Genomic DNA, 26852 nt, shown 5'->3' with positions numbered 1-26852 from the left:
TATATCTGACTCTTTTAGTTTTAGGACTTACAAACAACCGTTATGTGAACAAAACTATAATACTCTCTTTAGCAACTTTGTTGCGAGAGTATAAAAACTGAGGGACTAGTTTTTATATATAGACAGACAGACAGACGGATAGACGGACAGACAGACGGACATGGCTAAATTGACTCAGCTCAACATACTGATCATTATCATAAATTTTAATAATGAGGCTCTTATTGAAAAACGTTCTTAAAGTTAAGGTCACTGACTCGTATTTTGGTAGTAAATTTTAATAATTTCGAATCAGTGTTGGATCGTATATCTTGATGAAATGGTAAACCTCACTGAAGAGAAATGTCAAATCGGTCCCTATCTGTCTACTTTTGTAACGTCCCTATTTAAAACTCCATTACAACCGTTAGGTGAACAAAACTATTATATGTACTTTGTAGCTACATTTTATACTGATATAATATTTTAAATTGAACAAAAATTCACCTACAGTTAAGGTTAAAGCAAAAGGTACTGATTAAATATATTTCGAGGATTACGTGAAAGGAATTTTTGAGTGTAATAAAAATTTTACAGTTTTCAACTCTATTCAATTAAATTGAAGTTAAAGTAAATCCACTTCAGAACACAAGACTTTTTTTGGAATTATGAAATTCCACTGCATATTTTGCAGTCGAAGTTTCATCGGTGCTGTCAACCTAGAAAATAAGAAACTAAAATCGACATTTTTTTGTTTTATATTTTCGGAGCACAAAAATATTGGGGCCAACACTGAGGAGCTGTACAAACGAAAAAGCCAAGTGAGCCAAACTTTTATTGACAATTAAATAATTTATAAATAAGCTTCGTTGCAGATTCATTAGTTATTTTCGTTGGGAGAAATTTTTTTTTTAAATAAGTTTAAGGAATATTGGCAATTGTTTAAAAATGCAGTTGGTGGAAAATGTCAGTAAATGTATAACGCCAGAAGAAGGCGAACCCGATTCCCCAATCGATGACAATGGAGCAGACGTTCCATTGCCCTACCAGGAAAAAGTTCAAATAGCAATTATCCGTCTGAAGAAAAAAAAAAAAAAAAATTGGCGGGGCCGATGGATTGCCGGCCGAGATATTCAGTCGGATGAAAGCATGCCCAACGATTGGAATTTAATTGTGTTCTGCCCAATCCACATAAACGGTGACCCCACAATCTGCGTCAACTACCGTAGGATAAGCCTACTCAAGCCTATCGCGTACATTGTGTGAAAGATAAACTCATTGGACCTTATCAGTCTGACTTAAGACCTGGCAAATCAACAACTGACCGAATCTTGGAAAAGACCCGTGCAAATAGAATCGACACGCACCACCTTTTCATCGATTTCAAAACGCCTTTTGACAGCACGAAAACGAGCTGCCTTTAATAAACTAAACTAATACGGCTGTGTGAACTGACGTTGAGCAACACCAAAAGCTCCGTTAGGATCGGGAAGGACCTCCGTTCGATACCAAACGACGTTTCAGCCAAGGCAACTCTTTCACCCTTTCGTGGGACTTCTTCAACCTACTTTTTGAGAAAACAATTCGAGCTGCAGAACTAAACAGAGAACAGCTGCTGGCGTACGCCGATGACATTCATATCATTGGTCGTAGCAACGAAGGCAGACCAAATTCTTCCCAACAGGTGCTACTCGGACTAAGTAGGAATTTGAGAAGAAAAGTTCTCTCTCGAAGAACAAAAATAAAACTCTATAAGGCACTCACTCGACTCGACGTTACGAGTTTTCGAGAGAAAGATTTCGCGGAAGATTTAAGGTCCTTTGCGCATTGGCCACGGCAAATATCCCTTTCGATGTAACGATGAGCTATATGAGATATACGACGACATTGGCATAGTGCAGCGAGTTAGAACACAGCGCCTACGCTGGCTAGGTCATGTCGTCCGAATGAATGAAAACACTCCAGCTCTGAAAGAACTCGATGCAGTACCCGCCCGGGGAAGTAAAGAAGAGGAAGACCTCGACTCCGTTGGAGGGACCAGATGGAGAAGGACCTGACTTCGCTTGGAATCTCCAATTGGCGCCACCTTGCGAAGAGAAGAAACGACTGGCGCGCTGTGGTTAACTGGGCTATAATCGCGTAAGCGATTTCTATAGTAGTAAAGAAGAAGAAATGAATTTTAGGACTATTTTAGGTTTTTAACACACTTTTATATAAAACATCGCCTACACATAGGATTTATCGAGTCAATGTCACGGCTGGAACGGAATTATTGAAGCAGTGTTAAGTTAAAAGACCGATACATATAGTTCAAGTATAGTTTTTATACATATAGATTCTGATTCATGAGTAATATTCGAAGTAATAACATTGAAAATGGTTTATTAAGTTTTCCACGAAGTTTGTAACAATATTTTTCTTGTTTTAATACAAATTTTATATTAAATTCAAGACAAGTTAACAAACTATAGCCTATAAATCGCATAATTTGTTTATTGTTGTTCAAATAAAAATTGTAATTCTTTTTTAATCATAAATATTTATTAAAATAAATCGTGCCTAAAATTTAACTTTTTATAAAATTCTTAAATAAGGCAATTTAAATGTGAGATAAACTTTATTTTTAGTGAACTTGAAAGTTTGTAACTACAACAACAACAAAATTTGGAAAATGAAAGTTGCAATTGCAATCATACTCGCATTTAAAGGTCATGCGGTGCTGCGGAGGCTCAGTTATACGCAACGGATATACATACATATATAAATACACACATACAGAGATATGCACAGTGTTTCTACTCGTCGATATGTATGCATGTATATATATAAAGTAAGCGTGTGCAAGAGCATACGAATGACTGATTTTACTCGTTTAATGTTTTTGTTGTTTTGCAGTGTCCTTTACGAGCAGCCACTGCGGCTGTAATGCACCCACCCAGAGTTGCCACCCGATAAATTGTTGCATTGCTGCTCTAGTAAATCTGTTCGTCTGTGAGTGTGTCAGCATATCTGCAGTCTGCCTTTGCGGATGCTGTGGCCGCCACTGGTGCCATTGTTGTTGTTGTTGCGTGCCTGCCTCAGTTGGCAATGGTTATGTTTGCACTGTTGCACGAAGGACAAAGTAGCGATGGCAAAATGGGCCGCAACTAACGTGCCTTAAAGCAACAAACATACATCAAGTCAGTATGTATTTGTGCATGTATTTGTAATATATGTATGTGTATATATGTGTCTAAATAACTATTTTGTGGTTTTCGTTCGCATTTCGATTTTATTTGTGTTGCTGTTGTTGCTCCCAGGACGATCACGCAAGAATTCGGTCAAGTTTATCCAACAGTGTCATCTAGCGAGTAAATGCTCGTCGTTTTGTAATCACACCGACACATACATAAGTACATACATAAGTATCTACAGTCTCATTTCTCAATGTCACTGTTGAAGCTAAAGCGCATACTTCTCTTTTCGCTTGATTAAGTAACTAATCCCTATTGTAAACTGTATGTGATTACACATTTTTTAATATAATACATGGTTCAGCTCACTTCTTAATTATTATGTTATTAAACTACCGTTACTTTTGATAACGAATGTGGAGCTTTAATTGAGTTCACGTGGCTAATAATGTTTGATGGGGTTTTATTATATAACCTGAAGTGAGAATGTTAAGTTCGGAGCAGATGAATCCGAAGCCTGAATATCCTTAGTGTTAAAAAAAAAAGTTTCCATACAAGAACTTGATTTTGATCGATTAGTTTGTTTTAATTGTCAAGGTGTCTTCATTAATTGTACCATAAATTATTAGCCAAAGCATTGTTATAGTTTCCGTACATATTGTTGAGATCGAACTAATAAATCTAAAGCTCCAAACCACATTTCTATCTCGATCAACTCTTTTTTATCCGTGCGAAATATTAAATCACCTACGAACGGTAGCTTGGGGTGGCGCAAAGTTTGGATAACAATCATCAGACGTTTTTCAACCAAAAATAATGTTTTATTTGTAGAATTAATTCTTTACGGCGTTTTTAACCGTAAATCGAGAACTTGAACTGATTGGATAAACAATAATTCAGACCTAACATATGTTTTTGTAGACTTTGAAAGCTTCATCTTTGACTTCGTGTGATACTTGAGAGTTTTGGTGGACTTCGCATTTGCCCAAGTATCCAGGTTTTTGATTCAAGTAGCGGTATTTGTACCCTGAACAAGGTATATTAAGTTCGCCACGAACACCCAAAAGGAAATGACGGGGATTTTATAAAATATTTAGATAAATGATCAACAAGACGAGCTGTATATATAAGCGTATTAGTCCCTCAGTTTTTGAGATATCGATCTGAAATTTTAAATACGTGCTTTTTCCCCCAAGGAGCTAGTCATTTGTCGGAATCCCCGATAACGGATCACTACAGAATGTAGCTGTGAAACAAACTGATCAATCGAAACCAAAAAAGTCTTTGTATGGAAGACTTTTTTATCTGAAAAGTTATCTTCACCAAATTTGGCACAGGTTATTATCCAAGGTAAGCTACAAGCTCCGAAGAAATTGATCGGATAGGGCCCCCACAGCATATAGCTATCATTCAAACGTTTGATCGGCTACGTTTTTAGATTTGGTCAAATTTTTTATTCAATATGGGTCTCAAAAATAACACGCAAGATTTAAATTTTCCGCTATTTCAAAACTCTTCACGGTGGCGAAGTTAAAAGAGGTTGTCAAAAATGTCTTGCGGTATTTTCGCTAGTTGGCGCTGAGAGCGCATAGTTCTAGTTTTATTCGTCGCATTGGATCATGCTATACCTTTTTGGAAAGCTCATTTTACGCGCTAACACGTCGCAAATATAGAGCAAAATAAAGAGAAAATACGGCACATTTTGCAGTACTACTAAGATAAAGGCAAAAATGCATCTCAAGCCGCCAATAAAATTTGTGCAGTTTATGGACCCGATACAGTTTCCATTTTCACCGCACAACGATGGTTTCAACGTTTTTGTTCTGGTGTGGAGGTGGTCGAAGATGCGCCACGCTCCGGAAGGCCTATTGCCGAAAATTGCGATAAAATCGCTGAATTGGTCGAAAGAGACCGGCATAGTAGCAGCCGTAGCATCGGTCAAGAGCTGGGCATGAGTCATCAAACCGTTATAAACCATTTGAAGAAGCTTGGAGTCACTAAGAAGCTCGATGTATGGGTGCTACACGAATTGACGCAAAAAAACATCTTTGAAGGTATCGACGGATGCGAATCGTTTCTGAATCGCAACAAAATTGACCCGTATGGTGACTTGCGATGAAAAGTGGGTCACTTACGATAACGTAAGGCGCAAACGGTCGTGGTCGAAAAGCGATGAAGCGGCCCAGACGGTGGCCAAGCCTGGATTGACGAGGCTCTTCTGTGTGTTTGGTGGGATTGGCAGAGAATAATCCACTATGAGCTGCTCCCATATGGCTAAACGCTCAATTCGGACCTGTACTACCAACAACTGGACCGCTTGAAGGCAGCCCTCATGCAGAAGAGGCCATCTTTGATCAGCAGAGGCCGAATTGTCTTCCATCAGGACAACGCCAGGCCACACACATCTTTAGTGACGCGCCAGAAGTTTCGGATGGGAGGTTCTTTTGCATCCACCATATAGTCCGGATCTCGCACCACCTGTTTCTGTCCATGGCGAACGCGCTTGGTAGTCTGAAGTTGGCCACAAGAGAGTCCTGTGAAAATTGGCTCTCCGAGTTTTTTGCCAATAAGGAAGCGAGCTTCTATGAGAGGGGCATTATGAAATTGTATTATCTCGTTGGGAACGCGTCATCGAACAAAACGGCGCATATTTGACTTGAATCGCATTATTGTAACCAATTTTATGAACAATTGAAAATTCAATAAAAATACCGCAAGACTTTTTTGACAACCTAATATAAATGGAGCCAAATTTACATCTTGCGTTAATTTTGGGACAAACTTTACATTTAGTTGGTATAAGAAATGGACTTGTCTACTGTATTTTGATTTCGGTGCAGGCGAGGTTAACGTTTGGTTTTTTTTTACTAACTGCTTTTACAACACATATTGAATAGCCCGATCTGCTTAGCAACAACGTAAGTAAGTTAAAAATTGTGAATTTGTGCAAAGATTTAATATTTTTAATAATAAGAAGTACAAAACAACAAAAAGAAATCATTACTACAAGTACATTTGTAACTATAGATGTGCAACCGGCGCTGTAGGTTTACCCAATCACCATCCAACTATCATAGTGCGTCACCTTACTCCAGCGCACATTGAGCGCCAGCAACCATAAAAGAGAGTGGAATCGTTTGAGAAAAGAAAGATTTATTGACTATGCAAAATTATATGAAAATATACAGAAGTGTGTTTGATTGTTTGACGGCAACAAAACCACCATCGCTTGGAGGCTTGGCGAACACTCCTAATGGATTATTTTACATGCCTCAATATCTGTTTGCACATGAACCGTACAAAAACAAAAATAACACTGCAAGTCTTTACCACAATTTCTAGCAATAATGGTTACCATTGCATGTGCATAATACATTGTAACTGTCTTCCGGGCTACACACAGCTGACGGCGCTACAATCAGCTGGAATCGGCTGGTGCAGCTCGTGGCGGTGGTTATTTGTTCAACTGGCAGGTTGTGATTTGTGTTTTACTGTCTTATTTTTCACTGTTTTTTAATTCTTATTTTTGTTTTTGCCGCACAATCTCTTTGTTGCACAATGTTAGTGCTGTCATTGCTACAATGCCAATTTATTTGACGGGGAGATTTGCACTTAAAACGTTTTATGCAATCAAGTCGCTGGTTTTGCATCGCATTGTTGTCTCTTTGTATTTCTCTTCCGCAATGTGCTTTTAGGGGAATCAGAGAATTGCTTTTTATGTGTGTTTGTGAATGAAACGTAATTTAGGGCATTCTTGGTACCTTCCGCTCTGGCCTATAATTCTGTTAATTATATTAACGCATACTAAATTTATTACCAACTTAACTAAATTCGGAAAAATTTGTGGATTTCACGACATTGTGCTGCGATATATAAGTAGATCGAATCGGATCGTCAAATCCAATAATTTTTGTAGTCAAACATTCATCTATACTGTAAAATATTTATTATTCTAGAAATTTAGATTTCAATCAGCCCTACGCGTTACTATGCGATACATAAGTCAAACTTGAATGAAAACAACTGAAATACAGACTTTGATATAAATATAGAAATAATACAAATAATATTGACCTATAAATTCTAAATCAACCACACATGAAGTTTTCACTTTCTTTAAGGATGTCTTTAGTTACATTTGTTATTTAAATGGCTACATAAATAGTTGATGCTTTTAGCTACATAGTTTTAGAGTGATTTGTTTTGCCTTTTGCAGTGTCTCTCAACCTGTTGGTTCCTTTGTCACAGTGCAGTGTAGTTTCAGTGTCACTGAGGTTTTCAACATACAAACTTACATACTGCAAGCATACAAACCTACAGGTTAGCCTAATAAAATCGTTAGAAACATGCTTTAAATAGATTCAAACTTTCCCTATTTAATCGTTGGGTATTATTATTTCTCTTTCTAGCAAAATTCGCAATGCAATGATTTTACCTTTTGGGTTATCTGGAGGTATTTACCATCGTGCTATACCTTAAAAAGTGTCAGACTAGAAAGTAGTACTAGTCAGGCTCCCTGTTTATGCACTTCTTTAATGGAACTGTTTGATAATTTTATAAAAAGATTATAGAATAATATTTTCATAAGCTAGAAGTAACATTAACTGACTTTTAAAAAGTTCCATATTTTCTCTAAAAGCTCATAGAACTTTTGGATTTCTCAATCAATTAATCAAATACAAATGTCTAGCTAATAACTTTTTTACCATGAATATTATTTACCACTATATATTTTAGTTCTTGTAGGCTAAATATTGTACTAACAGATGAAGTATAAACCCTTATGAAAAAGTCACTAGGCGCTTCCAGAAGAAATAGTGTTCGGTGCATGCCAATACCAACCTACTAAGTTCAAAATTATTCGACGGTATATTAAGAAATGGACCTGTATTGACATCTACATCATGTGGTTTGTCTCCATTAGATCATTGTTTGTGAGGCAAGTCAACGATTTTCGAATATTTTCGAAAACTAAAAGTTATACTTGTATATATATAATAAAGCCATAGTATTAGTTATTTCAATCATACAAATTAAATATATACTTCTAAGTAAACATCATTTTTTGAGACTAAGGAAGTATTACACAAATATTAAGAACAATTTCGCAATCACTTTCTAAAAATTTACTACAACATTATTTCCTTTCATGGAGAAAAATTTCATAACTCTTCATAAAATAGATTAGCGAATTCCGCATATTTTCATTTACATACTGATAAAAGAAAATAATTTAATGCCTGGCAAGTGTACAAAAGCGGCTATATTTAATGCTGACAGGTGTAACGGTGTAATGTCGACAATGCGAAAACAAAGTGCAACAACGCAGCTGGCATCAAAGCACGTGCGAGCTTAAATAGTAAAATTTAAATTATTGCTGCTGTTGTTGTTGATTAAATTGTGCAACAGGCGTGACTGGAGCAGTTTTGAAAGTTGTGGATTGTAAATGAAAATTGATATTAGCTTTGTTTTAAGCGTTGACGAAGTGATGATAGTGAAAGCGTAAAATTTGCAAAGTAAACAATAATTGGCGATTTAAAAACTAACCATGAATTGAAACAAATTACTCTTATAATGGAAATATATATTTTTTCATAAGTTTATGAGTCGGCGATTTCAAGTAAGAGTTTGAAGAGGTTAATAACATATTCTTGCTTTACTCGAAATCTCTTTATTTATGAATGACGATCACAGCTAAATTAAAAGGCGTCAAAACTCAATTCCTTTGGCCAAACAATTTTTGTCTACCCTCTGTATCGCTCTTCATTTAGCAATATAATGATGTCAGTGGTTCTACTGTACAGTGATTTATAGTGTAAAATAAAGTATAAACTAAAATAACTAAATTCGAACTTGTTTTAATAAATAAAGAAGAAAAAAACGTTAACTTCGACTGCATCGAATGACACAAATAATGAAGTTTCCATACAATACCTTAATTGTAATGGTTAAGTATGTGTATATCTATTTTGTTCTTTTATTTGTAAGGTCTTTTACGTGGTGGGTCCCAAATTCAAAACAATAACATGAGACGCATATGAAAAGAAAACGCTACGATATCCGAAATAATTTTCTAGATCACACTACTTCTTTACTGGCGTAGACAGCGCTTACGCGGTATAGCCAATCCTGATCATTTATATGTGTATAAACAAATATATATTTATCCTGATTAATTTTAGATGTTGCGAATATTAGCATAAAAAACATTATGCTAATATTCGCCAGGCAGGCTAATATCATTGCTACAAAGTTGTTCCACATCTTTTTGTAATTGAGTTGTACGAATTTTTTTCCCTGTGCTATTCACATCAAACAGGCAATTATATGTATACCCTGAACATGGTTTCCACGAATTTTGTAACATTCAAAAAAACGTCTGTGGTTTATAAAATATATATACATATGTACTAGGGGATCCGGCCACGCGTTGCTGTGATATACATTTTATACTATTATTCATATAATAAACTATTCAATACAGTGAAAATTATATTTACGAATACTGGCAAAACGTCTGTCGGTATAAGAATTCAAAGGATGGTACTTGAGATTTGAATTTGGAATATGTTCATACAAATAAATTTCATTGGAAAAAATAACATATTTAAAGCTGCTTTCTCAGTGCCTGGTTACCAGCGTTTCTGTCCAGTTAATACAGTTGTCCGCATAATAGATTGTACTTAACATCAACAATGTGTTAATGGAGATGACCGCTAACAGATCGTCCAATTAAGATAGCTTTCACTGTATTCTTTATTTATGTATTGTTTTAACTATCCTGTCTTCTAAGTTGGTTCGAACTGGACCAGTGTGCTAAATGTTACTAAATTATCTCAGTAGTTTAGGAGTCCATCGCGGACAAACAACGTGACACGTACTTTTTATATATAAAAATAAGTTATGCAGCTTGTCACGCTGAGCTGGGTCCATTTAGTGTATGCCCGAACTAGTTCCACAGGTTTTAAGATATAGATCTGAAACTTTCAACACATCCCTTTCTGTCGTGGTCATTAGTCTGAAACGCCGATATCGAATCACTACAGCATATAGTTATCATATAAACTGAACGATTAAATTGTTGTATGGAAAATTTCTGAAGGGTATTACAGCTTCGGTGAAATCGAAGTTAAAGTTTTTTTTATCTCTATTGTATTGAATCCAACTGCTGTGCTGTATTGAGAGCAGAGCACAAAGTAAATAAGCGAAGAAGTGACAAATGGAGGAAAGCTATTATATATGTACATATGTATCACTTAAGTGGGGTTTAGGGTTCATATCCAAGTTTGACTTAGATTAAGAGACATCTGTTTTAATATTTTTAGTCTATATTATTATGCTTAATCATTTTCCTCCGCCTCAATGTACTTTCCAATCGTTAATAAGATTTTTTTCAATGAAAACATCAACAAGTCATCAATATTTTTTCAAGTGGGAAAAATGGTGCGCAATTAGTTAGTTTTAAAAAGTATTATACTCTTGACGACTTTGATAAATTTTGATTTTTTGTTTTCATTGCGCAGCTATCAATCCAGGTAAACAAAATAAAGAGAGGTAACAGGAAATCTAATGCTACAGCTGTCATTATCAAGGTGAAAGGTGTGACTATGACTCATGAGAGTTGAGTATTCAAAATAATAAACCGCTATCAGTTTTACAAGCGCAAAGTTGAAGTGATAACAATTGAAAAAGTATTCCGATGTCTATCAAAAATAATTGTAACCATATATTTCTGTAAATCAAATTAAATATATATGTAATTATATCACATGATTTTTGAAGAGCAAATGAAATGAAATTAAGGGATCGCTTCAGCGTGCAATTTTCGAGAAATCGATTTTTTTTGTTGCATTATCGGATAGTATACATTATAATAAACATTCCCTCAAATTTTGAAATCGAATATGAATTTTTACGTCACTCCAGGGTTTCTTGTAGAAAGGGAACAGAGTGGGGAACATAGCGACTCCAACCTTTAAACGCGTTTTTCTCAGAATGGGGTTTTCCAAAACGGTTTCCACCCTCAAAGGAAGAGTTTCGAAGACAACATTTTTAACGTCATCACGCAAACGAAACTTTTATTTTTTTGAAATCTCCTATTTTTTCTACGAATAACTTTCGAAAAAAGGGCAAAAATTGTTATTTTTGGTTCAAACCACTTAAAAGACAGAGTTTTACCGTTACTGTGCCACAAAACAGCTGTTATAATTGCTGCAAAAAATGGTCAGGCTCAGTTTGACAGTTAGTAGAGCACGTAAATTTGTTGTTTTGTTCCTTAAGTGCAACGGAGAGTTAGAAGGCACATTTGTCAGCACTGCATGCTCACACAGGTGACATTTTGTCTGCAATTTGCAGCTGTACGTGCTTTATCAAAGTTGTCATTAAGCTTTTATTTGATTGCATTGTATTTGCAGTTGTGCGTGTGTTGCCATTTCCGTTACACGCAAAATATATACGGTACTAATTGCACTTCATGCGTTGAGTGGCAAAAGTTTATAATTGTCTTTCATGCTCTGGCGAAGTTGCCGAAGAGTGGCGAAAAGTCGATTAATCATTTTGATGTACGTTACAGTTATTTTTTTTTAGTACACTAGGAGAGCAAGTGGAATGAAACGCGTCACTGCCGATAAAGTACAGTGCAATGAAGGTAAAGATAAAAGTCAACAATTTGTTTAGTGATGTGGAGTAGATATTTATTTCATATGTATGTGCTTGTACACTGTCGAGCGAAACTGTGGCATTGGGAAAAATACATCAATTTCAAACTTAGAGAGTATAAAAATTTACTTGCTACATGGAGTGATTTTTATATAATTATTGGGGTTCTTTAGATAATAATTAAATGGTATTGAGAACCACAGGGATTAACCCAACATATTTCTTAAAAGCTTAACCCTCTAACATTTAAAAGCAGGTGTTGTACGTATGCTTGACCTCCGTCTGTAGTTCCGACCAAAACAACAATACAGTATAATACAGTCCACTTTGCTTTTAAATATTAGACAAATTATTATTGTGAATGTGATACTGTTTAAGAAGGATAAACCTTTTTTTTATGTTTCCTACATCACGTTTCAATTTTGTCTGTGTTTTAACGCATCCATGAAGGACTGCTTGGAATTGTTTTAAAATATTAACGGTATTTTGTATACATATTTAAAAACGCACTACAATTTTTGAAGAAAATTTTTTTTTTTTAGTTGCGATCTTCGCCCGCCAAAATTTGATTTTTAATAGATAACAAAACTGAGGTAATTTTATATGAAGAACTATGTACGTACAAAACCTGCAAAAAAAATTGGAAAAACTGATCCGATCATTTATCTCAGAATAATCACTGCAGCATATTTGGAAAACGTGCTTTGAAAAAACAGGTGTTAAACTACTTGAGCTATTGACCTCAGCGGTTAAATTTTGGAGGGTTGTTTGAAATAATCATTAAAAAGTTTAGTATGTTATTTTTAAAGTCATAGCCCATCGAAATATCGAAGTCGACTAATTATCGATTTCGAACTAAGTTTGCCTCTTAAATATGTAAAAATAAATCGCGGTTCAGCTTTTTTTTTTAACCCAAATAAATATCAGAAAGTATACTTTCACAAAAATTATTTTTATAGAGTCCTCAGTACTGTGTCAGACACTAATACTTAGTAAATATATTTTACTTGGCATAAGCACTTAACCCAACCAAATTTTACAAAAAAGTGAAGTAATGACATGGTAATATTGAATTATCTACATATATTTATAGTTTTTACCCGAAAAAGTGATTGTGACTGTTTTAATTTCCCTAAAAAATTAAACTCCCAATTACTCACCGCTTTCGTTTCCCGCATTCGAGCACCTTTTTGCACACCCAACCTTCATCAGTTTTGACCCAAGCCTCACCGGGCGAACGCCAGTCGCGCGAATAGAACGGCATTACTCTGGATTTAGCTTTCGCAGTTGTTTTAATTACCGTTAGTTTGTGTGGCTGCTGTCACTCACTGCAAGCGCCCGCTAACCGCTGCAACTGCTACTGTTTACTTAATGCACTTAATTGCTTAGTTACTTTTTTAAATCCGTAACAAAACCGCAATTTAATTTCAAGTTGTATGAATGCGCTTATTAATAATGTTCGAATTAAAAAAACTGTATTGTTTTCGCTTTCTTGTTGTTGTATTAAAGTTCGTTCGGACGGTTTTACAGTTCCACACGCACGTTTGCTATTTGTAATAATTATTCTGTTTCTTTATTCATGTCTGAAAGCAGGGAAATTTTTAATTGCAATCATTGTGCTATTCTCAATTTGAAAATTTCATATACATTTGTATGTGTGTGTGGATGTACATATGTTTCTGTATCCAAAARAATTGTGGTCACATACATACATATGTACATATATATATTCCAGATTATTTATGTATGTACATACATAAGTATATGCACGTTCGTCTAGCTTTTGTTGCGAAATTGCCCTGCCATTTATTGTATAACAGCCGTTGGTGAAGTAAACGGGCGACTTCGTCGTCCCTCCTCCTGCCCGCATTCACCTACTTTTACTTACCCACTCACCCATCATTATCATATTAATCATCGTTTGCGTGGGCAAATGATTTTAATGCAATTCAATGATTCCCCGGTAATTGCCTCTGATTGCTGGTGGTAGAACGTGAGCAATGAAGAACATTACAAATTGTGATTGTTTTTAAACAAAAAAATTTATTTACACTATGAATTGATAGTAAATGTATTTCAATGGTGCAAGAAAAATATTCGTTGGAATGTAAGCTCCAGACCCGATAACTCGAACTCAATTTACAAAAAAAAAGAGTGGAGTAGCTGCAATATCTATTGAGTTTCTTCTAGTTTTGCATAATTTTTAGCGTAAAAATCTTCCACATCGTCAATCAGTTTTCCTCGGAGGTCTTCTTGGAGATCGGGACAAATAGAATCCAAAAATTTGCAGAATGAATTGCCGATTATAAAAGTACATTAAAAATGAAAATGTACAATATTTTTATTTGTCTGACATGCAAGTGGATATAATTTCTTAAAGAAAGAAAACCTGAACTAGTTTTATGAAAGACTTTACTCAAAAAATCTGAGCTTAAGTGTAAAAGCCTTTTATTTCACTACATAATCTGCGAATGGTTCCAATTCATAAAGGATAACGATGTGATTCAATCTTTCATCAGAACGAAACTCGAAATTACCACACCAATCTCTTAAACCATAGAAGCTTCGGCTAGTTCTTTGATATGAATTTGTTTCTCATCAAGGTTTAAAAGTGGAGCTCCATATATGTATGTACATATGTATATGTGTGTATGTATGTATGTACATATGTATATAAATGATCAGGGGCCCAAGTTGAGTCGATTTAGTCACAAAGGGATGCACTTTGTCTGACCGCCTGATATTCGCGAAATAGTTTCTAAAATGCTGTTCTAAACTTTGCACACGCCCTTTTCTTCACAAGAAGCTGTTGTTTTGGAGCCGCCAATATCGGACAACTATTGGATATTGCTGTCATACAAACTGATCGGTCAAAACCAATACCTTATATGCAAGTTTTTTTTATTTGATAAAGTATCTTCATGAAATTTGGCATTATTTGTTGTATGAAATAGCTGTATAATCACCAAAAAAATTTTTTAGATCGGACTGATCGATCAAAAAATTAACTCTTTGTATAGAAAACTTTTTTTATATGACAAAATATTTCACGAAATTTGGCATAGAATATTGGTCAAGACATGGTTATAATCTCTACATTAATTATATATACATTTGTAATTGTCATACAAACTAACCGATCTAAATCAAGTTCTTGTGTGGAAAACCTTTTATTTGAGAACCTGATTTGGGACCTGAGTGAACTTTTTCTACTCAGTGTCAAATAAATGTTTAACTGTACAACAACAACAACACTATTACTTTTTAGGACAGAGATATACGATCTTTACATATTGATACGATTAAAACCATAACATATACATATGTACATATGTATGTGCATATATCAGTTCAAGTTAATTGAGTTCGAGCTAATTTCTAACATGCTGCTTTAAGGTGATATTAACAATTTCCCTCTATAATACTCCTCAGCTTATATTAATTGTATGGCTAAAAACTTGCTGAATATAGTTATAAACTGATTTTTTTCACATTACGAGTATTTCATAATTTCAATGAACCGTTAATGCTATATTTCATATTTCACATTATGTATGTATACATACATACATATATCACAAGTTTAAGCTATCATGAGTTCCCTTCGAAACAGATAGTAACTTGGCCATATCCCATTTTCAGGGAAATGCAAAATCAAACCAGTTGAATTGTTAAAATATATTTTTAAAACAATCATAATTATTAATGTTGCACTTTTAGACATTTCATACCAATTGCAGTTTATATCGAATAACCACAAAAAAGCAAAAAGTTACAATAAAAAATATATCAATATACCTACATATGTTATACGTTCATATATTGTACATATGTATATATAATATTATACATATATCCGCAAAATAATAATAATAATAGCATTAATAACCGCTATGAAAACAAAGAACGCTTTTGCTTCAACAACTCTGTGGTCAAATAGGCCGTTGCACAGTCTCGCACATGGTTTACATACATGCAAACATGCATGTGTGCTTTAAAGCGCTAGTACTTATTTACACACGTTCATACACATGTGCTCGTTCGTTGCGGAGCACGAAGTTTAATAACACTGTTGGAAAAGGGGAGTAGTGACGGGTATATGCATGAGACTCGTGCTTTTTTCTGGCACTTGACTTGTTGTTATTCTGTTTTGTTGTTATTGGCAATTTCGAAATTGTGTGGTAGACAGCTGATTTCTGCTTTTACGCTTTTTGTGAGTTTTCTATTTTGTATGCAATATGCTTTGTTGTATCTTTTTGTTGTTGTTGTATACTTTTGTGATAGACATTTCATGTTTTTTACACATTTTCTGCTTTGCTTTGCACTTTCGCAGCAACAGAGTAGAGTGCATGCAAGGCAATGCAAGCCAGAAAAAAGTAAATAGACAAATATGCGCAAATACAGATTTATATATGTAAATATAGCCACACATACAAATACATAATTTCATTAAAATCAGAAAAAGTATAAATTGTTTGGTTCTTTTTGTTTTAAATTTGTTTTGGCTCTTTGTTTTTGGCAGTTACAAATTCTCCTCTCTGCAAACTCAATCAAAGAAAATCATATACACACACTTACATTCATATGTGAATGCTGAGTTTACTACTATTTTGCGCAATTTGCCTTTAGAAAGCTTCTTCCATATGCCTTAAGCAATTGTGTATCGTTCAAAACATTTAATTATAAGGATTAATCACAGAAACTTTATTGTATTATTTGAAAACTATTTCGTTTTTCAATTTTCTGTTTTGTTTATAACTGTGTTTTTGGCAGTATAGCAAAGGGCAAGAACAATTACGCATCAACAGCAACAAATGCTGTTATGCTATTTTTACTTTTTTACTACACTTTTATACGGTTGACAATAGTTTTCAATGTAGTTCAGTTTTTTTTTTTTTTATAGAAATTTCGCTTTTCTTGATCAGCAGTTGAAAATAATGTTCTTCACGAGCCGAGTCACAAAAGTGAACTGAGCACAACGTACAGGAAAAGCCAATGCAGCCATTGCCAGTTCCATTACGTTCGAATTGTCTGCGGAAGGGGGAGCAGTTTGGTATTTGGAAAATTATACAACAACAAGGAAGTGCAATTGCGCGTTGCCAGAAAATAGTTAGTTAGCAAGTAATGTGGAAAATAATATTTTATAAATTATGCTCAAAAGTTTGCCAAAATGTTTGATGATTAAAGAGTGAAAAAAATGAAGAAAAAGTTATGAAAATATTAAATATAAAAAAAAAAAATATTACTAAATGGTTAATGCATATCACCCTGTGCCTTGAATTAACCTCAATTTTCCGCACAAATGTGCCAAAAACAGCCGTTCAGTTGTGAAAATAAAATGCGATAGACTAGAAGGAATAATTTTCAACCACTGAAAGTAATTTCACAAATAATTTATAGCAAAACTAAGAACGACAAAATAATCGTAACGTATAGAAAAAATAATATGTCAGCCGCTCCTGATGGTAAAGTACCCAATATCAAATTCGATGGTAATGCACCGAAGTTGGATAAAGCGCAACTAGAGTTTATGAAAATCATAGAACAACAAAATTTGGTGCGTGTGGAAAAGTTGCAACGCATACGTAGAAATAACCTGATTACTGCCGGCATCTTGGGCGCATCCGTGCTGGGAATATATGCCTACTCAATGCTATCAGTGCAACAAGAAGATTTCTTAGATGATTTTGAGGAACCGAAAAAAGTTTCAAAACAATAAAAACTGTTACATAAAGTTATATTTAGTTTTAAGACAAGCACACAGCAAGCGAAAGAAAGTTTGTATTGTTGTGTAATTTAGCATTATCTTTGGGAGTTCTACATTTCTTATTGCAAACGAAGTAAGTTTATTATTGTGCTTCATTTACGCTTTTAATATACTTATTTGTACTTGTTTGTAGTTAAATTTAATAAAAATGCCACAGGCTGCTGCACGCGTACTCACTGGGGGCGGAAGATTACCGCCCATGCCAACCATTCGCGATCTGGTGAAACTTTACAAATTGCGGGCCATAAAACATATGAGTCAGAATTTCATTATGGATGAACGTTTAACAGATAAAATTGTAAAGTCTGCCGGTCGTATAGATCCACAAGACACGGTGTTAGAAGTCGGCCCAGGTCCAGGTGGCATAACACGTTCTATTTTGCGACGCACGCCTGGCCGTTTGGTGCTTGTGGAAAAGGATGCACGCTTTATGCCAACATTAGAGTTGTTAAAGGAATGCGCACGTCCACTACATACACAAGTGGACATCTATGAAGGTGATATATTGCGTTTCGACATGGAGAAACATATACCAATGTCCGAATATCGTTTACATCTGATTGGCAACTTACCTTTTGCTATTTCTACGCGCCTACTTATAAATTGGCTGCAAGATCTATCGTTGCGACGTGGTGGTTTTCGTCGGCCGGACACAGCTATGACACTCACCTTCCAGAAAGAAGTGGCTGTGCGCATTTGTGCACCATTAGGTCATGAACAGCGTTGTCGCTTATCGATAATGTCGCAAATATGGACTACACCGTATATGAAATTTGTAATACCAGGCAAAGCCTTTGTGCCGAAACCAGAAGTCGATGTGGGCATTGTAAAGTTGATACCACTGAAGCAGCCGAAAACCACACTATCATTCGAACTAGTTGAACGTGTTGTCCGTCACATATTTAATATGCGGCAGAAGTATTGCAGACGCGGTTATAGTACGCTTTTCCCACCCGAAGATCGTGAAGATGTAACCGATACACTTTTCGAGTTGGCCGATGTAGATCCAACCGTCAGACCATTCGAGTTGTCTGTGGAGGAATGTTTGCGTCTGGCAACAGTGTATTCAGATTTCAAAGACAAACATCCCGAAGTGGCTCGATATGATTACCGCGCAAGAAAACTACCAATTGATGAATATTTGGATTAATGTTTTGAACATGTATAGTATGAATTATGAAACTATTACTTTTGTAAAAAAATTTAAATTCTGTACTTTCGCTTGTTTCGTCAATATAATTTTATTAAAAATTGTGGTTTTGAATTACTTGTTCATATTTGTATAAATAAAATTAATATTCGAGCTTATGAAATATTGCTATAATTTATAAACATGTATTGGACGGCTGCACGAGTTACACATAATTACACATATAAACGTCATGATATAAAATTTGCACTTGGAAGGAATGTTGAATCTACCTTTGTCATTCGTATTAGTATTTCGGGTAGAATTATTGTCAAAATGGCGGTTTTACAATTGCGACGAGGAATAACATGTACAATTTATGAGAAAACGAATATTTTCGCTTTTAAATACTTACATAGATATGTATGTCGTAGATACTATTTTAGTTTTGTTATTATCAAAGGCACTTTGGGTGTAAAAATTACTTAATTTTAAGATGGTTACGTAGTTATTATACTATAGCTTTCAAAATAGCGTACTTGCAAAAAGCAAGACTGAGAGAACCCAATAGCGCCAGTGAGTTGATGGCAGTCGCTTTAGCACCATTACAGCGATGATCCAAGAAGCAGAAGCAGAATGTGACATCATTAAAATAATCACGCTTCACGTCATGTTCTTTTATTGTGTGATTGACGTAATGTGCCAGACGTATGTCCTTTGCGGCTGGACGGCAACCTTCATATTTATCAGCTGGAATATCGGTACGGAAACTCAACGCACTTAAGCAGTCACGCGTTATTGTTTCTTGTGCTAGAAGACAAGCAATTTTTGATTAATGGTCGATGAGTTCGTTCTCCTGAATACAAACCTCCACGTTTCTCAATAATTTTAACACATATGTCATTACTCTCAGGACATTGTTCCCCTAGAAAACCTATGCCGCGCCAGTTAAATTTCTCCCCACAACCTGGAGTGGCCGATGTGCAGCGGTAGCACCATATTGCTGAAGCTAGTGTTGGAACAAAACATGTTACATTTTTTTGGATATCTTGTTTTAAATTATTTTCAACAAAGCTTTAAAGTACTTTTTATTTATGTGACAAGCATCATTTTATTGCATTAATTGCTCAATGATTAATTTTGTAATTCTTAAAATGTGTAAGGTTCAATGTGCGAGTGGAAATTATTAATTCTGTCTCCTCACTCACCTTCACGAATAGCCAATATTGCTACTACACATAAAATAACTATTTCTTTTTTATACATTTTACATACAACAAATAAGCAGTAATTATAAATTAACTGTAAAACCTTTGAAAAGTTTTGGTATACAATAGTTTTGGTAAACAAATATGTTAAACAATTCGGAAATGATTTGACAACGCCCAGCAGTCACTTGACAACCAAAAGTGTCACCCATCACCCTTGCCACCTTGCTGGTGTTTTTAATATGCCACGGTGAAATAATTGCAAAGCGAATTCATAGATAGGTTAACTAAAGCATGAAGCATTAGAGTATTTAAGAATAATATAAAGAAATACAAATATTGATTTCATTATATTTAGTCTACAGATATCATACTTTACTTCTACTTTTATTTATTTTTCAACATTTCACTAAAAAGTATTGAGCTGAACAAACGCTGTGTCAATGTGCAATAAAATTTTAACAATAATTTCTTTGCGGATTATCATATGGCAAGGTCATGATAATGTGTAATGTGAGCATTGACATATCTCGATGTTCCAGCAAAACAAACCGAAATTTTCCAAAATTTTCATTAAAAGGTGATTTTAGATTTCACAAACGTATTTTATTTACATAAGCTTAAAGAAAATACCAAAAATGGACACCAATTCCATTATTCGTGCGCTGATTCACGATATGATAGCGGTGCCGCAGCATAATGATATAAACATCAATTCAGAACACATTACAATGTTGGAAGGGGGAAATACTGCAAGAAATAGTTCAAACGTACGTCGGGGACATACAGCTAGGAAGTCTGCCGTGATTCCACGACGTCAACATCGCGCTCTAGGCTTGCACACATTACCAAAAACTGCGGTTACATATCTGGACGCAACGAAAATACATCGTGTTTGGAAGCGTTATGTGCGTGAAGCGCTCGGTATAGAATCAGGCGACGTTCTGCCTACGGTATATGAGAAAGGTCACGATTCCATTTGCCAAGCGTTGATGAAAATTGATCTGCATGGTGCTCAAATAAAAGTACTGGAATCGAAATGTGAAACCTTGGTGGGATTGATTGGTGTTGTGGTATTGGAAACGAAAAATATATTCAAGATAGTAAGCACAGATGATCGTTTAAGATCGATACCGAAGCACGACAGCGTTTTTTGCATTACCATTGGAAATATAGAAGTTGTCGCTTACGGTAAACAATTATTGACACGTAGTGCAGAGCGCAGCGTCAAAAAGATAAAGGCCGTCTTTGATCCTTCTAGTCTCGACTAAGAAGCGCTTTTACTAAAAGTTATGTATTAAACAATTGTCGAAAAGCGGTCAACTAAACTGATAGTACAAAATACAAAAAATTATATAAAGTAATTCTTAAATGAGAACATAATTTGACAATTGTCTGTATAACCAAAGGTCAATATTAGATTAGGTTACAATAATTTATATACGCCTTTATAACTTTTTTATGCAAAGTCTTGCTTAAGATTCGTAATATTTTTTGCAATTAATGCAAATATTTATATAATAAAAAGCTCTGTAACTGACCAAACTGAGTTCGCTAGCTTTTCATATGTTAACAGGTGACACAGCGTGCTCTGCTTTCAAATTCGAGTCTTCAATTGTTACATTTTTTAACACCACAAAAAAATACCAACATCAGGAGAAACTAACATTGTAAAAATGTGGTTTGCAGCTCTTCCATTATCAAATAAAGGTAGTATAGTGTAGTTGTGCAGCTGTCTAAATAACTGTCCATAAGAATGTGTGTATTTTAATACTTGACGGATGTCGCTTGCAGTCTGTCGCGCTCTATGTGTTTAGCACATGATAAAGAAAAAGAAAAAATTCGCATGCTTGCTTTCAGTCAGCTGTTTTGTGCTTACGTCACGGTAGACTTATTATTCGCCCGCGCCTTTGAATGTGAATTCGAATGTTATTTTCAGGGGTAGTATAGATTGTGAAATTCTATATTTTTAAAATGCGTTGTGCAGTGTTCGGTTGTAATAATAACAATCGTAAAAATAGTGCTACGAAGTGGAGATTTTTTCATTTCCCTAAGGATAAAACCTTAGTTAAACAATGGATTAATTTTTGTCGTCGGACGGATAAAATTAACGTTAAAAATGCGTGCATTTGTGAAATGCACTTCGCGCCAGAAGCATTCGAAAGAAATTTGCAGTTTGAAATGGGTAATTATAGCATTTTGATTACAATAATTTTACTTTTATAACCAAGCACTCTTGCAGGTTTAAGTTCGCGGAATCCAACGAAGTTGCTACCTAGCGCTTTTCCCACGTTAACCACTGCTCCTGCAGAGGCTACTGAACGGCAGAAAAGGATGGAGTCTCGTTCCAAAAAAGAGATATTGAAAACAATATTGAAGAATACCGCCCCTGTTGAAGTAATTCAAGAAGACGAGGTTAGACAGGCATTTCAAACTGTAGGGGAGGAGGTCATCGATGAGAAAGACGAGAAAATACTGCATTTGGAAACAGAAATGTTTGTCCTAATCAAGTTTCCTGATCAAATATCTTTTACTTACATAAGTATGTGTATTTCTTATTCTTTTCAGACAAAGGCTGAATAGTCTTGTTAGCACTTTGAATAAGTGCAAAAACGAGCAGTTAGAAGAAATTAAACGTCTTAAGATTTCCCTTAAAATCGCGGAATTTCATAGAAATAATTTGGAGCAAAAACTTAGCTGTATTTTCACCAACGGCCAGGTAAGTGCCCAAATTCTATAAAGTATATTGTAAAATATACTAAAGTTCATTAGGCATATGCTTGTACATAGATTGAAAAATTAAGAGACGGAAACAAACGACGCAATTGGAAAGAAGAAGACATAGCTATGTCGATCACGTTATATTCAACGAGCCCGAAAGCGTACAAACTCTTAAGGAGCAACAACTTTCCTCTACCAGGTGTGCGCACTCTGCAATGGTGGTCAAAGAAATATGATATAGCTCCAGGTGTCAAAATAAAAAATTAAATAAAACAATGAAAATACAATGTATGTACATGTTCACTATATTGATATTTCTTTATTAATAGTCACTTAATTTGATGTTAACTTTTGATGACATTAATTTTATTGCATGCCTGCAATACAAAATTGCTTCTAATTGCAAAGAAAAACAAACGACTGAAAATCAACTGATTGTACGTTGGCCAACAGTGACGTAGATGCGCAGAACGAAGAAAATTTGAACTCATCTTTGCATAATCTTTGTTTCCATTCTTCTTGATCCTATACCATGCTTACCTGGTTTCACTGGAATAAAAGTGTTAACGAAAATATTAAATTCGTGGGCAGAGTTACATAGTATTTATGTTTGTACATACCAAATTTAATACTGTTAGACTTAAGAGAAATAAGACGATCCAAAACTTTAAAATATAATGAAGCTCTAATTTACTTTCAAGTTTATGCAAGTAGGACTATAGATCCATAAGGAATAGTTATCTATTTTGTAAGCCAAACCGCGTAATCGGAGCTAAAATTATTAATGCGATATGTGATATTAGTAGGATTTATGAAATCGTTCAATATTGTTTTTCATTGAAACATTTAAAAATTACATTTGCACAATTCTTTGGAGGAATACTTGAAGTTGAAAGGATATTACTCTAAGGTTAGGTAAGTAAGGTTTTAATCTAGTACTTATTATTTTAAAAGATGGGATCGCCCACTTTTTGGTGAAATTGGTTATAACAGAATCGTTTCATTCCATTTTAATTCGTAACATTTGCGCTGCGAAATACAATTTTAGATTTTACACCCCAAGTTATTTCAGACAATGATGATGGGAACAGCGAGTTTCTTTCACAAGTATGTCTGCACCTCGACCATTCATCCAAAATTACCTAAATGAGTTGTTAAGAATTTTGGAATATCAAATAACGGATCAGAAGGCCTTACTTCACGACTGAGAGAAAACGGGCATTTTTGACGGTTCTCAACTCAGGAAACTAATAATTAAATCACCAACATTTAATTGATTGTATGGCAGATAAGGAGAATATTACATGAATTGAATTTATTTGTGTTGTGGAGTTTTTTCTTCTTCTTCTTTATTGGCGTAGACATCGCTTACTCGATTATAGCCGAGTTAACAACAGCGCTCGAGTCGTTTCTTCTTTTCGCTACGTGGCACCAATAGGTTCCCAAGCGAAACCAGGAGTCATGTGTCGAAGTTCTTGCAAGTGAGGAAAGTTCTCTGATCGCCATTCACTTGGGAGTGGCCAGAAACGGTTTTTTTTACATATGACTCAAGCAGCTCACGACTTCCGGTCTTTGACCAAGTATCCTCCGGGTAGACTAAGAACATCCGTTTGAAGGCGAGCTAAAGTGGGAAGGCGAATCATCCCCTCCACAAGGTTGTGCGGTAGGTTTGGGACCCGTCACGTAAGAGACATTACCAATGAAAAAAGCGCAAACAGCCTCGGATTGTTTTTTAGGAAATGAAAAATCCACAGACCACATTCAACACATTGAGCAGCTCATGTTGTACTCGCAGATACCAAAATTTAACATGAGCATAAAGATTAATTTCTTCTTTAACCTTTTAAACCTCTTTTCAGAAAGTTCAGGTGTCTTAAGCGAAATATTTTGAGAGAAAATATACAGATACAGCGTTTCTAAATATGTTCGTCGCTTCCAGAGAAGAGTGGGAAAGGGGCGAGGTGGATAGGTTCACAGAAACAAGCATATATAAGGATGGCTCGAAACTAGGACACAAAGTGGGAGGTGATGCATTCTCTGCCAAACTAAATACCAAAATCGCCTTCCGTCTAGTAGACCACCACAGTGTCTTCCAGGCGTAGATCGCAGCATTTGGAGAAAGCCTTATTGTTCTGACAAGGACTAGGCATATTTTGATATATGCAGAGTCAGGTGGCTTTGAGACCACTAAAGTCTCCAAGGATCTTGTCTAAGATAGTGAAGGAATGCGTTGATCTCTTGGTGGACCTGATCAACCTGCAATGGGTTCTAAGATATTATGATATCCCTGGGTAGTGTGAAGAAGATGAAGTTGTCAGAACAACTGGAATATTAAATCGACAAATACCAATCTACCTAACCTAACATAAGTGATTAACAAGGAGAATGCTTTCATCAGGATATTCGCACTTTGGAGGTGCGTTAGCACGGTTACTGTTACCAGTTTATAAAATTCATGCATATTATTCACCCACTAAAGATTAGTAGTGGAAGATTAGGTGGAAGCTATATAGGAATCTACACCGACCCTTGATTTATATTTGTACGACGCTTTAGCGTTTAACAGAACTTATAGGCATCTATACTGATATTTTTCCACAACTAGTGTATTTCAATCGTAAAGAAAAAACTGAAAGTATTAAAAATATATTTGGGTTTCCCCTTTATGTGGCAACACGTCTAATTTAATTTAAATAACCAATTTTATAATTCAAATTCAATAAAAACAACGGTTTGTTCATAATTCGCAAATGTTGATATTTGGAGCGTTGTTACTAAAATTGTTGTTGCTGCACTCTATGCAAGCCACCGTTAATAGGCATCCGCTAAATGACAATTATATTCACTGTTAATTCTAAAATAGCCGCAGCTGCTAACTTAAAAATTTTTCATCAAAATTCAAATTTAGACTCACTCAATAGACAACGACCATAAAAGCATTGCACAAATTATTATTTATTGCATACACTTAATAGCGCAATTAATAGACATATACAATGGCAATGCAACGGCTACTAAGTTACTCTTGGTCAAGGTCGACTTGCAGAAATGACGACGCAGCATTCCCATTTCGCCGCAAAAATTAACGGAGTGCCATTAAAAATATAACAGTAACAAAAACAAGCGTAATAGTAACATAGTAGAACAACAACAACATGAAGAGTCCACGTGAAACGTCAAATTTAGAGCACTGCATTCCGACGACACTGCGCGAAAACCAGATCAGCTATAAATTAAAGCAAACGCACTGCAAAAACAAAAAGGAAAAAAAAAAAAACAAAATTTTGAAAAATAATTTTAAAATTTGGAAGCATTTTTGAGGAAAAGAAATTTAAGTGAAACAACTAAAAAAACATATTTTTTAGTAAATTGGAAAACACAAAAATATTTTCGAAAAAATGGGAAATTCCGAAAATTTAATTTTGTTTTTTGGAAACAAAAAAAAAAATTTAAAACAAAAGTAACATTTATACACATATTCGTTGAATTTATTTTTTTGATAAATTTTTAATTATATTTCAATTTTTTTTTATAAAAGTTAAAATTTTTACGCCACACCGGTACGCCGTTACTTCTCGTACCGCTGTTAGCGCTGTGTTGTTTTGAAATGTTTTGTGCTGCTGCGCGGCGTGCTAGATGGACTGGGTTTGCCCCAGCGCTGCCGGCGACCCTGAACGCGGCGAAAGAGGCCAATAGCCGGTAACTAACTAGTTTGGTACATATTTTTTCCCAACGATCAATCTACAAACGTTTTTGCCCACTTTTTGTATATATGTTAGTGTGTGTGTGTGGGGCTGTGTGACGCTTCTTCTTCTTCGCTGGCTTTAACTTTTTGATTTCAATAAATTGGAATTTTTTGTAATTTTTATTGTGTTTTAGGTTTGGTTTGTTGTTATTTTTTTGTTTTAATTTTTGCGCGCCGTCGCCAGTTGGGAATTTTGGCGTCATCCAGACGGCGGTTACTTTCACGAACTTGTTTGCCAAATCTCCTCCAAATTGAATTTTTAATCATTAAATGACGTAAATTTAAATGGCATTTATTTGTATTTTCTTTCTTAAATAACTTTTTTCTAGCCAAAGTAGCTGCTGTTTGAATTATACAGTTGGCTAGTGGCTTTTGCGACTTTTTGGGTAAACAAAATACCAAAATCAGCGGGCAGTAGCGTTGCTACTAGCAAATATGTAAACAATGCCAAAATTAGCATATGTTTTGAAAG

At 35.1% G+C, this 26852-nt stretch overlaps 6 protein-coding genes across 11 annotated transcripts in view; 4 read left to right on the top strand and 2 right to left on the bottom strand.

The window, feature by feature from the left end:
• LOC108976433 (F-box only protein 32) overlaps positions 1–16787 on the bottom strand; it is a 28382-nt gene extending 11595 nt beyond the window's left edge. The window contains exons 1-2 of one of the 4 annotated variants that reach the window (XM_018945529.1): positions 16389–16787; positions 12971–13393 (exon numbers count right to left, since the gene is read on the bottom strand). In XM_018945529.1, the coding sequence (XP_018801074.1) occupies positions 12971–13074 (104 nt within the window). In that variant the 5' untranslated portion in view covers positions 13075–13393; positions 16389–16787. The remainder of the gene's footprint in view (positions 1–12970; positions 13394–16388) is intronic. The other 3 variants (XM_018945530.1, XM_018945531.1, XM_018945532.1) reach the window with 3 other exon arrangements.
• A 315-nt stretch (positions 16788–17102) lies between these two features.
• On the top strand, positions 17103–17539 carry LOC108976385 (cytochrome c oxidase assembly factor 3, mitochondrial). The gene has a single exon (XM_018945445.1). The coding sequence runs from the start codon at positions 17257–17259 to the stop codon at positions 17527–17529; it is 273 nt and encodes a 90-aa protein (XP_018800990.1). The 5' UTR covers positions 17103–17256; the 3' UTR covers positions 17530–17539.
• Positions 17540–17569: 30 nt separating this feature from the next.
• Positions 17570–18841, top strand: LOC108976383 (dimethyladenosine transferase 1, mitochondrial). The gene is made up of 2 exons (XM_018945443.1): positions 17570–17650; positions 17711–18841. The coding sequence occupies exon 2, from the start codon at positions 17726–17728 to the stop codon at positions 18725–18727; it is 1002 nt and encodes a 333-aa protein (XP_018800988.1). The 5' UTR covers positions 17570–17650; positions 17711–17725; the 3' UTR covers positions 18728–18841.
• LOC108976384 lies at positions 18786–20064 on the bottom strand. Its single transcript, XM_018945444.1, has 3 exons — positions 19915–20064; positions 19575–19715; positions 18786–19516 (listed from the first exon to the last, which is right to left on the bottom strand). The coding sequence occupies exons 1-3, from the start codon at positions 19970–19972 to the stop codon at positions 19218–19220; spliced, it is 498 nt and encodes a 165-aa protein (XP_018800989.1). The 5' UTR covers positions 19973–20064; the 3' UTR covers positions 18786–19217.
• Positions 20065–20427: 363 nt separating this feature from the next.
• On the top strand, positions 20428–21463 carry LOC108976397 (ribonuclease P protein subunit p29). Its single transcript, XM_018945461.1, has one exon. It carries the CDS (start codon positions 20553–20555, stop codon positions 21183–21185), a length of 633 nt encoding a protein of 210 aa, XP_018801006.1. The 5' UTR covers positions 20428–20552; the 3' UTR covers positions 21186–21463.
• Positions 21464–21565: 102 nt separating this feature from the next.
• On the top strand, positions 21566–23328 carry LOC108976395 (THAP domain-containing protein 1). Of its 3 annotated transcripts, XM_018945459.1 has the most exons (5): positions 21566–22099; positions 22157–22409; positions 22483–22633; positions 22705–22882; positions 22965–23328. In XM_018945459.1, exons 1-5 carry the CDS (start codon positions 21889–21891, stop codon positions 22970–22972), a joined length of 801 nt encoding a protein of 266 aa, XP_018801004.1. In that variant the 5' UTR covers positions 21566–21888; the 3' UTR covers positions 22973–23328. The 3 variants fall into 3 exon arrangements, with proteins under 3 accessions (XP_018801004.1, XP_018801003.1, XP_018801005.1); XM_018945458.1 differs by having other exon boundaries at positions 22705–23328; XM_018945460.1 differs by lacking the exon at positions 22965–23328 and having other exon boundaries at positions 22687–22771.
• The last annotated feature ends 3524 nt before the right edge of the window (positions 23329–26852 follow it).

Source organism: Bactrocera latifrons, unplaced genomic scaffold (genome assembly GCF_001853355.1).
Source record: "Bactrocera latifrons isolate USDA-ARS-PBARC rearing strain unplaced genomic scaffold, ASM185335v1 scaffold_76, whole genome shotgun sequence".
NCBI classification, from domain to species: domain Eukaryota; kingdom Metazoa; phylum Arthropoda; class Insecta; order Diptera; family Tephritidae; genus Bactrocera; species Bactrocera latifrons.
Note: the sequence above shows the minus strand (reverse complement) of the source record. Positions and strands in the feature narration are given on the sequence as shown.